This window comes from Pan paniscus, chromosome 6 (assembly GCF_029289425.2).
Source record: "Pan paniscus chromosome 6, NHGRI_mPanPan1-v2.0_pri, whole genome shotgun sequence".
NCBI lineage: Eukaryota > Metazoa > Chordata > Mammalia > Primates > Hominidae > Pan > Pan paniscus.
Window position 1 is genome coordinate 179,450,697 of NC_073255.2, and position 12,051 is coordinate 179,462,747.

Here is a 12,051-nt window from a genome sequence, read left to right on the forward strand (position 1 = left end):
GTGTACACTTCAACAAATTTTAACACATTTTTATACCCATGATGTAACCATGATGACAATCAAGATACAAAACATTTTCATCGTCTCAGAAAGTCCCCCACATCTCTTTATTGAGGTCTTGTTAATTTCTCTCAGCATCGCTTTGTATTTTTCATTATACAGATCTTATACATATTTTCCTAAATTTTATTTTAACAAGATTATAAATGTACTCAATAAAAATATTTTCTGCCAAGATTTCACGTCAGCCTAATTCAATTTCGTCTTTACATTTTTCAATTGACATCTCTACCTCAGCATATTACATAAAAATACCTTCCCCAGAAATTGCATATGGTTTGGAGCAACCATATGTGAGCTCACAGCGTCAGCCTCATTTACCATGTGAACCAATCAAGTGTTAGTGCTGCTCTGTTTCCAGGTAAAATATACTCATTGACATGTATTGGAAAAGCTGTGAAATTTCTGCAAGGTGTACTTTAAGAAGAGATACATTTTGTTAATGAAAACATACCTATGAGGTAAGATTAATTAAAGGGAATGTTTTGCAGTTAAGCACATGATTTGGAATGAGGGGTTGCAGCCCTGCTGGTCAAGCCTCTGAATTCCATTCTTGTTTCTCCCATAGGCCACCTTCATCAGGTCTACAGTTCTACAACACAGAGTGTCAGTAGTAGGGAAGGTTGTTCATGTGAGAGCAGGGAATACTTGGGATTCTGTAGTTTCTGCTCAACTTTGCTGTGGACTTAAAATTGCTCCAAAAATACAATTCACTAATTTAAAAATGGATCCAAGTATTCAGATGGAGAATTACCATATTGGAGGCACGAAATGGGAACATACTGTTGAATCTGTTGCAATATAGGAAGAGTGTTTAATGACATAAACTTTTTCATTATTTACTCCTTTATCTAGGAAATAGGACACTATTTAACACTGACTACAATGAGGATCTTAAATACAGTAGAACTGTCTAAATTCTATCAATAAGACTAGTGTATATATTACCAATATTGGGATCTGAGGTGTCTCAGAATTAGTAACACATAGTACTGTAGACATTATTTTAAAACATAGTGTAGAGATAATTTTGTGATTCCATTTTAGGAATACTATTTCTGATTACATGGTTTCTTAGCATAAAGCCTTACTCTTTCATGCAAGAGAGTATATACTATCATACTATGTCCCTGTAGTTTTCTATTCCAATAATGCTCCTCAGGAATGAAATATACATGATAATCATGATGATGATATGGATAATGATGAATATAATTGATAATGCAGACAGTATGTAGAAAGATAGATGATAGAATTTGTACCATGTTTCCAGGACTAGAACACAATCATGGTATGTATAATATAATACCTCTTATAATTGAAGTCTGTAAACAGTCTAAAGAAGTAGTTTAAATTGTTTCCCTTGACACCTTGACAAATCTGCAAACTACACATATAGGCTAAGTACTTCCGAGGCTATATGAATGTCCTAAAAAACATTTCCTGTCTGTGTATTCCAGCATAATGCATATTCTCTTCTAAGGCAGAAGTTTTTAACCTGGGATCCGTGGACCTCCAAGGAGTGCACAGATAAAATTCAGGGAATCAATAAATTTGAATGGGAAAATAGATCTTTATTTTAACTAACCTCCAACTGAAATATACCTTTCCTTCTATGATATAGTGAGTAAACCATAGTAGTTTTAGTAATATCAGTGACAAAGTCAATGACAGAAATCACAGACATTTGCTTATATGTTGCATAGATGACAGTTGATATAAAAGTCAGATATTTTCATACCACGTTAAATGCAGTAAATATACTTTCATCACTGTGTTGAAATCATGACAGTTTTCAGATTCAGCAGGTTATATTTCATTTAATGAAATTTAAAGGTGTTCCTATATTAATATATGAGAATTTAAAAAAATTGATATCTGCATTTCAAAATAATTTTCTATATTCTAGTTTATGCATTTAAAATGTTATTCTGAGATGGGGTCCTTAGGATTTACCAGTCTGACAAAGAGGTCCCTGGTACAATGTGAAGAACTCCTGGACACAGAATTAGATCCTCAACGCAGGCATGATTGACAACCTGAAGCCTAGACCTATGCATTGGAAACAACTATGTTGCAAGCATTCTTTCTCAGAGTTTCACCCACACTGCTGCACCTCTTAATGCTTCTCACTCTAAATAATTACTTTATATTCTCTTTCTGTCTCTCTCCTGCTCTTTCTTTTCTCTCTCTCTCTCTCTCTCTCTGCCTTGTTTTTCTTCTAGGAGGGAACAGCAACAGCTTCTAAACCCCACCAGCTTGCAACCAAAAGTTTCATCATGAAAGCATCTTTTAATTGCAGATAACCTCAGAAATAGAACAACATTTGTCTACCAAAACAAAAGCATTCATTAAGAAATCAGCTAGGATCCTATTTTTATTTACTAAAACTACTGGGAAGAACCCATGTTATACAATGAATTTACACTCATACAAATTTCTACTCAGTTGGAAAATGAGACTTTAGTCAGCTGGTACAACCCTATGACCATAAATGTCTGATTTCACTTGATACAGTATTGACTTCCTAACTTCCTGTGAATTAGAACTTCAGGTCCAGAAAGTAATAAGAGCAAATGCAAATCTAGTGTTTCTTATGTACTAAGAACTGCTCTAAATGCTTTATTTATGTAATGTTCATCACAGGTTTTGGGGTAGTTACTAACTATCTCAATTTTACAGATAAAGTGAAATTGAAGAGATGCTCTGTAACTTCTCCAAGGTTACATAGCTGCTAAATGGCAGAGACAGGACTAAAGCCCATGCCGTGTCCCAAGTCCCTGCTCTAATCCATTGTCACAAGGGAAGGGGTGCTTCAGACACTTTGCTATTCCTAAAATTACAGGAGTAGCCCCCACCCCATCTCTACTGTATTAATTATTTATAGTGAATACAGAGGGTGTAGAGAATCGGTTCTCTAAAAAACAAAAACAAAAACAAAACCACTAAACTTCCAAACCCCTTCTTGTGTTGAGTTGAGCACAGGTGCATGGCACTCTGTGTATGACTCTGACCAGGAAATGAGGGATTGGCTCTTCTGACCATGCAGGCAGGCACTTGTCCATTTAGAAGGGATATAAAAAGCTTCTATAAGCAGAAGAGGAGGTGCATGTGACTTGATCGCTCTAATTCTTAGTCTCACCATCTGCAAAATCAGCTGTGAAAATCAGTCATCACGTAGCAATGACAAATTCGTTATATTAAGCCCTGGGGAGGGGCTAGATCTCAGCCTCTTCCCTTGGCCTCTCTCTCTCTCTCAGAGCCTGTGTCTGTAACTTCAGAGAGATTTCGTCGCTGCCATGGGGAGCTGGATCCTCTGCTATGTGACCCTGTGTCTCCTGGGAGCAGGAGAGCTCAGCACACATCTAGTTGGTCAATTCCTATTCTGGGCTTGCCAGACCCCTCCCTGGCCAGCAACTCACTTCCAGGCATGATCTCCAGCCTTTGTCTCTTGGACCCTTGGATGCTGACATCTGTCAGATGCCATTCCAGCTCACTGGGGCTGGATGGGGTGTGACTCTGGAGTGGAAACAGAATTTGAGACACAATGACATGTACTGCTACTGGTACTGGCAGGACCCAAAGCAAAATCTGAGACTGATCTATTACTCAAGGGTTGAAAAGGATATTCAGAGAGGAGACCTAACTGAAGACTACAGTGTCTGCCAAGAGGAGAAGGGGCTATTTCTTCTCAGGGTGAAGTTGGCCCACACCAGCCAAACAGCTTTGTACTTCTGTCCTGGGAGCGCACCACAGTGGAAGCACAACCATTGTCTCTCTGTGCGGAAATGTGTCCTCACCCTACAGCCCCCACCACATCCTCTAGCTTAATTTTTTCATTTTTAATATTTTCTTGAGATTTTACTATGTCCTGTTACTTTTGCAAACACAAAAGATACAAAACTGAAAAGAAAATAGATCCTTTATCCAAGGAGCTAAGAGTCTAGCAAGAAAGTAATTATAACAGAATGGAAAAGATAATGTATAATACTATAATCAGAAGTCATTTGGGAGCTTCAGGGAGGACATGCCCAATTCTGTCTGATTGAATCAGAGAAAGCAAAGAGGAAGTCACATTAGAACTTCACCAGCTAGACCTCATTCTGAGTAGGGCATTCTGGGCAAAGAGAACAGCTTTTGCAAAGGCATATTAAAGAGTGTGTCACTTTGGGGAACAGTTTACAAAGAGAAAGAAGATGATCAATTTATATGAATCAAAAGAAATGGAATATATTTGAGGAAGTAGACAGAAAGGAGTTTTTGAAAAAGTTGAGTTTTTGGTTCCATGAATACAATAAGTATGAAAGTCCTTTGTAGGCTGTTGCTCAAAAGAGAGAGCTGAAGCTTCATTGTCATCAGCAGACAAGCAAACGATACAATTTTTCAATATATATATATATTTTCCTCATGTAACTTTGAAATGATACTATTTTTCAGTTTTCCTCATATAACTTTGATCCTTAACAAAGGGCACAGTTTCAAACAATATGAAATCATGTTAGCAGTAGCAGTTCCCATTTGGGATAATAGGGTTCAACTGTCTATGGAACAATGAGATAAAAACTAGAAGCAGGCAACTGCATAGACAAGATGTGAAACTGAGATGCCATAAGGCTGGACTAGAGGTTGAGATTCTGCAGATTTCAGCATGTAAATAATTGAACTATGGGGACAGAAAATTCCAACCAAATATAGATTTAGATCACAGAGTTAAAAGGCATGGAAGTTAAGACTGTGGTATTCTGGTTCCTTATGGAGATTAAAGAAGCCTAAGAGTGAGGAGTGATTAGAACATGGGATGTAAAAACAAAAGAGGGAAAGAGAGAGAGTGAGAGTTTTGTTTTGTCTAGTATTTGATATTTCTAAGAAAATTCGGGAAAAAAATAAAGGTAACCCAGGCAGAAGAAGCCGCAAACACTTCTTGGGTAACAGGGAATAGTTGGTAAAATGTCATATGTTAGTTTACTGAGGTGAACAGAACCTTTTCCACTGAGGTTCCTTTTGGAAAGACACAAGACTTAGCTAAGATTCCAAGAAATCACCAAAGTAGGAAATGAAAAGCCTCCATGAATGAAGTTGCATGAGTCTCCTACCAGTGGATAAAGGATAGGATAGGATAAAAGAATAGCTGCAAAGGATAAAAGAATAGCTGAGACACTGAAGTAGAAGCTCCAAGTGAGAGGACTAAATCTAACAAACATGAAGAATTATTATAAAACCACAACAATAAAAGTGGTGTAATATAAGGGCATTGATATATAAATAGATCCAAGGAAAAAAATACATGTTCATAAACACAGAGCAATGGTACTGCAACAATCAAAGAATATATTTTTCAATAAATGGTGATGGGAAAATTGGGTATCTATATAAAGAAAAATAAGTGCAATTGGACACATCTCAATATATAGCCAAAATCAATCCCAGCTATATTAAAAGCATAATTGTAATAAAATCACAAGGCTTCTAGAATACTGTATAAGAGCACATCTTCACGGCCTTAAAGCAGGGAAAGAGTTCTTATTCCCTCAATCAGTAGGGAACAGATTGATAAAAATGGCTATATCAAAATTAACATATTGAATTTATCAACGTTAATTATGTAACAGTGACAAGATTGACTGTATAGTGACATATCATTAAATATCTATATATTTATACCAAATTAATATCCCTATTTATATTTATATATTCAAGAAAAGCTAGTATATAAATTTTTTAAAAACCTACAAACTAATTTTTCTACAGATCAATGAGAAAAAGGTAACTGTCAATGGAAAAAGTGAGTGAAAACCATAAGCACCTAGCAAAATCTCACTGGTCATTAAACATGTAAATGTGGCTATATTTAATAATCAGGGAAATAGCAATTGAGTCCAATGAAATATATACCCACAAGAATGGCTACGATGATAAAAATAGTAACTATCAAGTGTTGGCAAGGCAAAGTGTCAACAAGAACTCTCTGAATCACTGGCTAGAGTGTATATCGGTAGATCCAGTTTGGAAAACAATTTGGTATTATCTAGTAAAGTTCAAGATGTGTGTACCCACTATCCATCAATTCCACCCTTGAGAAAGGCTTTTCTAGAGAAACCCTTCTATGAAAATCAGGACAAGAATATTCACTGTAATACATCTGTCATGGCAAAAACGTATAAAATATCCAAATGTAACTTAACAGAAGAATAAATCCTGGTTATTAAAAAGAAATTACACAGCAGTGAAAATTCATGAACTAAAACTAAACACATAAACATGAATGAATTTCACAAATTTGAATGAAAAATTACATTGCAGAAGAAAGGTACAGTATTGTCTTGTTTGTGTAAAGTTTGAAAGCATCTAAAACTAAACACTATTTTGTTTGCTTATGTGCCTATGCATTAAAATATAAAAGAGAAGCCAATAATTACAGAAACAAACACCTCAATAGAGTTAGAGAACAGAGGCATGGAATCTGGGAAAAGAAATAAGAGCTTTCAAATATTCTGGTAATCTTTTATTTCCTGTGCCGAGTTGTTTTTTTAAGTGATCATTCTGTTGGTATTTTATCAAGTTATTATCTATATATTCAAAGTCCATTTTGCAATGTGGAGAAAACAACCTCACTGAACAATTAAATTAGTAAGGAGAAATCTATGGAAAGATATACATTAAGCTGTTAACATTACTTTCCTGAAATGAGGATGAGATGGAGGAATAAAAAAGTAAGCGAAAAAAAAATCATCAAAAAATGCACAATTTAAAGTAAATAGTTAGAGAGAAAAAGCAAAAAAGGGAGGTTACGTAAAAGAAGCACTAGTAAATGAACAAGCTAAAATACACCAGAAAGAGCTAGAAGGGAAGTATTTTTCAAAGCAGTCGCTAGTTTCAGAATCATAAAGATAGCAATTACAACAGAGATCTGAATTATATAAAAGATAATTAGATAATTAATAGCCAGAAGGAATGTCCAGTCTTGAGTTAGAAACTGATGCTCAAATTAATGGCAAAGGACATTTTTGAAACAACTGTGAAACTTTGCATAAAAACTAAATAGTAGATAAGATGAAAATGCGTCGATGAGAAAGGATGATCATTAACTGAAAAAAAGCTTATCAAACAGAATTTCAAGAATATTGTTTACTAAAAAAAGTGTCTATATATCTAGACATTTATATGTGGGGCAGAGAAGGATCTAGAAAGACTCACTAAGGTGTTAACAGTGATAATTGCTTTCTGGCAGTGGTATCATATTTTTATTTTGTTATTTTATTTTCTAACTTTCTAAAATATCAGTGCATTGCTTATATTAGCAAAAATAGACATAACACATTTTTAAATGAATACAAAATAACTTAGTTATATTTCCTGAGTTAGGATAAAAGCTTTTTTTCCCTGATACTATGAAGTGTCTTTGCTCAGGAACATGAAGCAATAACATGATGATTATAAGTCTGTGGAGGGATCACGTCACAAGAAGGTGCAGAAAGGGGATGAAAAAGCCTCATCCCTTTGCAACGTCAATGCGATCATGGGCACCAGGCTCCTCGGCTGTGCAGCCCTGTGTCTCCTGGCAGCAGGTGCGCCCTGAGCACAAAAGAAAAATCCTTGTCCTGGGCTTGCCAACCAGCAGATCCAAGCTTTGTTTTGTTTTGTTTTGTCTGTTAAGCTCTTTCCTGGACTCCTTCTACAGCATCTGTTTCTTTCTCTTACAGGCTCTTTTCATGCCAAAGTCACACAGACTCCAGGACATTTGGTCAAAGGAAAAGGACAGAAAACAAAGATGGATTGTACCCCCGAAAAAGGACATGTTTTTGTTTATTGGTATCAACAGAATCAGAATAAAGAGTTTATGCTTTTGATTTCCTTTCAGAATGAACAAGTTCTTCAAGAAACGGAGATGCACAAGACGCGATTCTCATCTCAATGCCCCAAGAACACACCCTGCAGCCTGGCAATCCTGTCCTCAGAACCGGGAGACACGGCACTGTATCTCTGCGCCAGCAGTCAATCCACAGCACTGAAATGTCAGCTCCTTTTAGCACACAAACTTGTCACAGACCCAGCTCAGGAAGCAGGTGATGTATTAGGCTGGAAGGGAGTAACAGAAAATAACTGGAGCCAGCTTAAGCCACAGTGGAATTTAACACAAGGATAAAGGTTGTTTAGCAGAAGTCAAGAGGTGATAGACAGTTCTGAAAAGGCACCATTAGGGCTGGCTCTAGAATGGCTACCTCTCCAGCGCTGATTTTTATTCAATTTTGGCTGCCGCATGCTTTTCTCTCCCTGTACGCCATCTCTTTTTCTCCAGGCCTCGTGGTGAGAATGAGATGGTCACTAAAGATTACAAATTCAGTTGCCATCATTTCCCTACACTGATAAATACCAGCCTGGCTCTTTCTAAGCCTCAGTTCAAAATCCCAAGAGGAAAAAACAGATCGGTCATGATCCAGCCATGAACCTTCTCACAGAGCACTCAGCAGTAGGCATGTATGTATGTATTTAAAATCACATAAATATTACTTTTCCACTCAGCTCAAGCAAGGGAAGTGCTCGGTTTTTCTGTATGTACATTCGGTCTTGTTGCTTCTACGTGATAGAGAATACTCATACCCATTTCTTCAGAATACATAGCCAGATTTTCTCCAGTTTTCTGCCAGAATTGAAAATTCTTGTACAAATACCTTCATAGACTTGTATGATTGCTTTATAGGATTATATACCCAGAGCAAGTCATGATTGCTGAGACATGGAATTCTATGCATATTTTATCTATCTAAATACCACCACGGGTTCTTCAGGATCACTGTATACACCTGCAATCCCACATAAAAGTGAATAGAGTGTTTTCCTACATCCTAATATCTCCTTTAATCCTTATCCAGTGATCTAGATTGTTCTCAGTCTAGCAATGTAAAGAGATTCCAATCTCTGTCTCTCTTTCTCTCCACCCCCCACCCCCCCAACCCTCTCACCCACCGCCAGAATATCATCAGTGTTTACCATAAAGATACAGGTGACAATTTTTTAAAACTAAATAAAACCAATAATTTAAAGGAACTGAGAGATTACGTTATACTACTATAATAATAACTGGCAGCAATCTAGAAGGCTGAATAATGTTCTCTCCCTCCTTTTCTTTCCCTTGCAATTTTCTAATTACTAATGAGTTTGAGCACTTCTTCATGTGATAGTGGTCCTGGATTTCTGTTCTCAAAATGGCCTATCCATATCCTCTGGCAAATTCTCTATTGACAGTTCTATATTTTCTTCAATGATTTGTAGGAGGTCCTGAGATATACAAGATATTAGTCTCCTTTTTGAAACTTTAGGCACTGGAAATACCACCACCCAATATGGCACCACCCCTGTCCCAGACTTCAAAGAATCAGTAGATGTGGGAGGAACCAGGTGATCTCTTACCTTAGCAGGTGCATGTGTGTTATCTCCATTATGTGAATGAGACTTCTATCTTTCACTTCCACTCTGCTGAGTGCTCAACTTGCTGTCTCTTCCATTATTACTCATGTCTTTAAGCAGCATAGAAAAGTTACCAGCCATGGCTGTCCCCAAACTACTATCACCCACTGACAACCCTTTCCATCCAGAACTGCTGAAAAAATGCTTCACTCCATTTAGCTGTGCTTTTTTACAATATGGGGCAAATTTGATTCAAATTAATTCTTATTGCTCTTTTCTAAGTGAATTATGCTGCCTGGTTATAGCAAAGGACAGAAAAACTTCACACATCTTTTTGGAAGACTTAATACTTGCCCACACATTATCTCTTTTAGGGCCAAATTCCATCCACTGCAAACACCTATCTCCTTGAGCTCTTGATATGACAGCTGATCCATTTTGATTCCACAAATGCTTGCAGAACAACTCCCATTCACTGAGACATAAAGGCATTCAGAAACTTTCAGCTACACTACATGGAATTTTGGTCTCTGGGGAAAGGGAGAAGAGTAAAAAGAACCATAAAAATGTATTTCAAATAATGTGTATAAGGATGACAAAATATAGATTACTTTCATGAAAAACATTAGAACATTATATTCTCTTTGGGAGTGATTTATCAGTGGATAAATTAAAACAAATTCCTGAGGAAGTTTGGGAAAAAAATAAATTTAGGAAAACAAATTTTAAATGATATCCTGAAAACCATCAGGGTTTACCATAAAGATAACAATCGAAAAAAACAAATAATTTAATAGTGAATGAGAATATGAATATAGAAAATTCATATGAATATGGAATGAAATATTAGTAAAAATGTGAGAACACTTATGAATGAATTTTGTTGTCCAATTTGATTAAGAGTCTAGTCAAAGTGTTACTCTTTTAAACTACTTATAATAGTGTCAGTTTGACGATATGGAACAAAAACCTTTAAAATGCTTATTTTTGGGAATTTGGCTCTAAATCAAAATAGATAGTTGTCACTGTACTTGTTCTATTGCCTTAAGCCACTATAAAACTTGACAAAAATTGTAAGACAACTATTTTCAGACATCAGACAACAGGCAGTACACGGTCGCCATCTCTGGGAAAGAGGAAACCTAGAAGGGGAATTTCGCTATTGTCCTAAGACTCTGCCTTGGTATGACTTCTGGGCTGCAGCACAAGTATATGAAGCCCAAGCAGTGGGCAGTGGTCTACCCAGCATAGGGAGGCAGAGATTGAGTTCAGAAGTATGGACATGGCTGACAGTGATAGGGATAAGCTACTGCAGAGAAGGAAGCTATGCAGAATAAGACCTCCAAATATTTTATGAGGTCCCCTTAAGTCTTTGGTCAAAAACTAAGCAGCAAATGCATGGGAAATGCCTCCATAAGACCTGGCAGAGAACAGTGGCTGGGTAGTTGTGAGAGGAATAGAGATTCTGACAGTCATACGAGCATGAGAGACATGAATCCTGACCGGGCAGAGCTGAGAGGCCTTGCTGAAACCCCTGGGAATGCAGCTGGCACCACATAAGGGTCACATCTCAAGAGAAGGACTACCAAAGTCCTAGAGTAAACCACTCCAGAACTGCCCTAACAAAGCTCAGCAAGTCTCAAAAGGATCTCGCTGATCTGCCAGTAAGTTCACTGCCTTTTGAAGAAAAATATCTCAGCACTCTCTAAATAAAGGCAAATATAAATATATACATATATATAATCTGTGGATATATAAGTCTGTAGAGAGATATGTATCTCTAGAGTGTCAACAATGTGGCATCTACTATTTTGACCTTGACATGAAAAAAATATTAGACGTGGGAAGAACTAGGAACTGTTACACATGGGAAAAAAATAAACAATAAAAACCAACCCTGAAATAATACAAATGTTGGAAATTTCAGATGAGAATTTTCAAGCAGTTATTATAGAAATATGTTCAAGAATTTGGAGGAAGGAGGAGCCAAGATGGCCGAATAGGAACAGCTCCAGTCTACAGCTCCCAGCGTGAGCGACGCAGAAGACGGGTGATTTCTGCATTTCCATCTGAGGTACCGGGTTCATCTCACTAGGGAGTGCCAGACAGTGGGCGCAGGTCAGTGGGTGCGCGTACCGTGCACGAGCCGAAGCAGGGCGAGGCATTGCCTCACCTGGGAAGCACAACGGGTCAGGGAGTTCCCTTTCCGAGTCAAAGAAAGGGGTGACGGACGCACCTGGAAAACTCGGGTCACTCCCACCCGAATATTGCGCGTTTCAGACCGGCTTAAAAAATGGCGCACCACGAGACTATATCCCACACCTGGCTCGGAGGGTCCTACGCCCTCGGAATCTCGCTGATTGCTAGCACAGCAGTCTGAGATCAAACTGCAAGGCGGCAGCCAGGCTGGGGGAGGGGCGCCCGCCATTGCCCAGGCTTGCTTAGGTAAACAAAGCAGCCAGGAAGCTCGAACTGGGTGGAGCCCACCACAGCTCAAGGAGGCCTGCCTGCCTCTGTAGGCTCCACCTCTGGGGGCAGGGCACAGACAAACAAAAAGACAGCAGTAACCTCTGCAGACTTAAATGT

At 37.8% G+C, this 12,051-nt stretch overlaps 1 gene segment (V, D, J or C); it reads left to right on the forward strand.

The window, feature by feature from the left end:
- Positions 1-7,576: 7,576 nt before the first annotated feature.
- LOC130541662 (probable non-functional T cell receptor beta variable 23-1) lies at positions 7,577-8,203 on the forward strand. The segment is given in 2 exon segments: positions 7,577-7,625; positions 7,761-8,203. Coding segments are annotated over 2 exon segments (492 nt in total).
- The last annotated feature ends 3,848 nt before the right edge of the window (positions 8,204-12,051 follow it).